Source organism: Apteryx rowi, unplaced genomic scaffold, assembly GCF_003343035.1.
Source record: "Apteryx rowi isolate R43461 unplaced genomic scaffold, aptRow1 scaffold_90, whole genome shotgun sequence".
Classification (NCBI taxonomy): domain Eukaryota; kingdom Metazoa; phylum Chordata; class Aves; order Apterygiformes; family Apterygidae; genus Apteryx; species Apteryx rowi.
In genome coordinates, this window is record NW_020451205.1 from 1,425,048 (window position 1) to 1,429,318 (window position 4,271).

General features: G+C 41.1%; 1 protein-coding gene across 14 annotated transcripts in view; it reads right to left on the reverse strand.

Annotated features, from left to right (window-relative positions):
• Positions 1-4,271, reverse strand: part of FABP6 (fatty acid binding protein 6) — a 45,531-nt gene that overhangs the window by 8,330 nt on the left and 32,930 nt on the right. For 9 of the 14 annotated variants that reach the window (XM_026091408.1, XM_026091406.1, XM_026091407.1 and 6 more), the window contains one exon: positions 1,552-1,624. The exons of 2 other annotated variants lie outside the window; for them this stretch is intronic. In XM_026091408.1, the coding sequence (XP_025947193.1) occupies positions 1,552-1,570 (19 nt within the window). In that variant the 5' untranslated portion in view covers positions 1,571-1,624. Of the gene's footprint in view, positions 1-410; positions 610-1,551; positions 1,625-4,271 lie in introns of all 14 variants that reach the window. 3 more of the 14 variants (XM_026091410.1, XM_026091409.1, XM_026091411.1) reach the window with 2 other exon arrangements.

The window sequence follows — 4,271 nt, forward strand, 5'->3', positions numbered from 1 at the left end:
CGCAGTACTCCAGATGTGGCCTCAGCAGGGCTGAGTAGAGGGGGAGAATCACCTCCCTCGACCTGCTGGCAACACTCTTCCTGATGCACCCCAGGATACCACTGGCCTTCTTGGCCACAAGGGCACATTGCTGCCTCATGGTTAACTTGGTGTCCACCAGCACTCCCAGGTCCTTCTCAGCAGAGCTGCTTTCCAGCAGGTCAACCCCTAACCTGTCCTGGTGCATGGGGTTATTCCTCCCTAGGTGCAAGACCCTGCACTTGCCTTTGTTGAACTTCATGAGGTTCCTTTCCGCCCACCTCTCCAGAAGCAAACAACGAGAGCTCTGATACACTCAGACACCAAGGGAGTTTTACACCAGCTCCACTGATAGACTGGAAGAATCTTAACTACTGTTTAGCACAACTTACTAGCAAATCCTCAAGGTTAAGATTCTTGCCTTCTCCGTGTGGCCCTGTATGTTTCATATACAGAAAGGCAACCAGTGTTGGGTCCCAGCTGGGCTTCTGGGCAGTGGGTGACCGATGAGGCTGTCCTCAGGTTAGTTGAGTGCTGAAGGCCTCTGTCTTGCAGTAGGCTGTACCAGACAGAAGCCCTGCATGAATAACCCTGTAAAGAAGGTAATTGAACTCAAGCCATAAACTCTTCTGTTTACAGAAAATTTATTGGGGGACAATGTCACTGGTGTAGTAATACCACAGGGACCTTGGAAGATAGATCAAACTGTAGATAAGAAAACACCATCATTTTCTGAAACAGGAAAGAGATAACCAGATTATAGGAACTGTACTTGACTTTTGATGTTATCTCTCTTTGTAAGATCAAATTATATTGATAGCTTTCTTGAAACATGATATAAAAATGCTGACATCTACACAACTGCACAATACTTAGAGCTTGTCTGCGCTGGGAATGTGGTGAGCACAGACCCAGTGTATAGTACAGTAAATTACAGAAGAATAGCTACTTGACTGGGTGGRTCAATCTTGACACATGCTAAATATGAGTTTATTCACCTTCAAGGAGTTGAAAGCTACTCCGTACACGATAGTTCCAAGGGAGTTTAGGAATAAGGGTATGACTACATGGTGGTGGTAACTGGGCTTGCTCTGGGGAACAGAGCCAGTTTAGAACAACTTTTGAGCAAACATGCCATCGTGTGTACCTGTCCATGCAGATGGATTTTTAATGTGCACTGTGAATTTGCACCCATGTTTCTGCTCACTAATTCTGAAACAAATCCTTATTTTTGTTCCTGTATGGAAATTCAATAGCGTTTTGGAGAATGAAGAATTTAAGTAATCTTCCAAATACTGAATCAGGACAATGTTTATTCCAAGAATAAATGGATGAAGGCCCTCTGAATCTACTGAGGTTATGGTCACTTGCATGATTGCTAAGGCTAGCCATCCAATTTCTTACCTTTTCAGTTTCAGCTAAACAATTGTATCCACTTAATGACTTTACACTTTGCATTTACAGTATTTGTGATTTTCCTGCCTCTTCAGGGCTGTGAGTGTGTAATGTTGTGCTTGCTTTGTTTTTGCATACCTTCCAAGCAATGCTTCATCCTTGGTGGGCTGAACGCAGAACTAAATAGTGCAGGGAACTCCAGAATTAGCCACTAAAAAAGGAATAAATTAAAATAAAATTATCCATGTCTCTTTCAAAATACACAGGATTACATGTATTTAATCCATTCCATCTATTATAACCTAGGCATCTGCACACTGTTGCAAATACGCATAGTTATGTTATACTTCTATTTAACAGAACTCAGTTCAAATCCAACTGAATTAAACAACTATAATTGAGACCAGAGGAAAAATAAAAGTTGCTTATCTGGCACAAAATAAGAATTGTAATGAAGTACGACAAAAGAATAAAAAGCTTCAGGTGTAAAAGCTGAGAACAGCTTTCAGAATGTGGCCATTATCTTCAGTTTACTTGGCACTATCTATTATTTTCTAACAGAGGAAGATGCAGCTGTTCTTTATGTAGGTCAAATAGAGCATCATTAGGCCATACGAGACAGTGTCTGCCATCTGGTGGCCAACTATCCACGTCCACTCTAGCACTCAGCGTTTTGGTACAGTCTGCACTGCCTTCACCCATGCACAATCCCCCTGACTTCAGCTAAAGTGTGCCAGGGTTTGTAATTAGCCTAGTACCACAGCTGAAACTCCAAGCTAAGGCTCCGGTCTCCTCACTGGCTGACTGTAACCAATTTCCCACCTGAGCTAGATGTAATTGGCTTGACAAGAGTCATGTTAAATGTATCAGTATTTAGGCAATTATCTTCCTATGTTTCATTTTGAGGCATATTTCAACAAGGTGCTGATGTCCTAAACACTGGATTATGATATCACTGAAGTATTGAATAGTATTTGTTTAAAACAAATATATTTTTATTGCTACGCTGGCAATCAACAACACGTAGAACCACTGGGCTGCTTCACAGAGATTGAATTAAACATTATGGATTAAAGGCCCAATGCTGGCTCCCCTGAATGCAGCAGGAATTACCTATAGCTAGGATTTCAACACAATTTAATGAATCTAACTTTATGTACAAATGTAGCAGAGTGCCATCTGTGAAACCCACTAACACTAAATGGATTCAATGGTCAGAGAGAAGTGCAAATACGGATTTGCATACTTAGACCAAAAATTACTGTCTGCAGATAGAGTGCAAGGAAGATGCACAGCCTTATTCTGTGAGGCTTCAGGTGCACAGGCCTTTACTACTGAAATTGTCCCTTAATTTGTCCCGTGGAGTGTGTGTGKGGGGGAAGCATTCACAATTGTGCTTACCTACCTTTGAAACCTTTCTGAGCCACTGATCTAACATTAGCGCATAGCAAAACACATTTGGATGTATATTGTCAGAACTGTGGGCAGGAATCAAATTACTAGTTCAAATGACAGATTATGCAGAAGTGTTCACCACTGTGTTTGAATTCATCTTCCAAAAAGAGCCTGTGAGCGGAAACTGCGTGGCTATTGTAGACATTTAGTATGACTAAGTTGTCAGAGAAGTAAAATTCTTGCGGAAGCTTATACCCAAAGAAAAAGTTCATCTAAAGTTTTACTCCCTCTGTCTCTCAAGTCAGCTACCTCTGATATGCAAAACAGCTGAGTCTTCAAATGCCAGCAGGAACAGAGGGAACTTTCAAGAACCGTATCAAAGGCCTAGGATATCTTTACTTTTAGAATTTACTTGCCACAAAGTCATAAATTTAACGCCTTTGCATTCTTTTTGTCATGTCGGAGTCACCCTGCCCTTGAATGTCTCCCAACATGCTTTAAAGTTTATTAACCTTTCAGATGTGTTGTATAAAGCCAACTGAGAGACACTCAGAGACAAAATGGAGATAAGGAAAGTAATTCCATTAGTGAATGAACTAGGATGAGTGACTATCTTTGAAGTGCTTTTAAAACTGGAATGCAATTGAACAAAGGAGTACAGATTCAGAATAAAAGTAGGCACTCTCCAGTGAAAAGAAAGTTACCCTTAAATGATTCTTTCGGAACGAAACTTTATCAGGAAAGCTTGAAAATTCTTAATACAGCTGTATCTGGCAATTATTCAACAATCCTCCATAGTAAATGGCTAATGATTATTAATTCCTTTGGTATTCAGAGTAATCATTCATAATGAATTCAGAATGAACTCATTTGGTGTTAATGTGATGTGTAATTCCATGGGAGTCCTATTAGAATTTTGCCTTATTAAGTATCCATTTAGTACTAGGTGTTATTACTCTAAACTCATAAGCACTAGAAAAGTAATTACCAACAACATGTGGCTGAATTACTGAGAAGCTAATGCTTGCACAGAGTCTGAACACGTAACAGAACGCTCCCGCCAGCTCCACAGGACTTCTGCAGGTGACATAGTACAGTCTGTCCTTGCCTTGGATGTGGCACTCTGAAGGGCAGAATGTGCTTAAAGAAAGCAGCAAGGAAATGATCCTACCAGAAGCTGGCAGGTGGGAACATAAGCAGGGAAGGGAGGCACAGATCCTCCAGAAATACAGTATTCCCTACGAGGAAATCTATGTTTATTTCCTGCCAAAGCTCCCTATCAGGAAAACCTTTAGTCTGTTTGGATCTCCAGAAAGGTTGTTTCCAGAGAGCAGGATAATTCATACTAAGCTTCTGCAAGAAGTGGTTCTGCTGCCCCTGCTGTTTACGATCTTTGAGTGCCATCTCAATGGGATTGCTGTGGTCTGGTTCGGGCAGCTAAAAAGATGGAAAACTAACCCTCT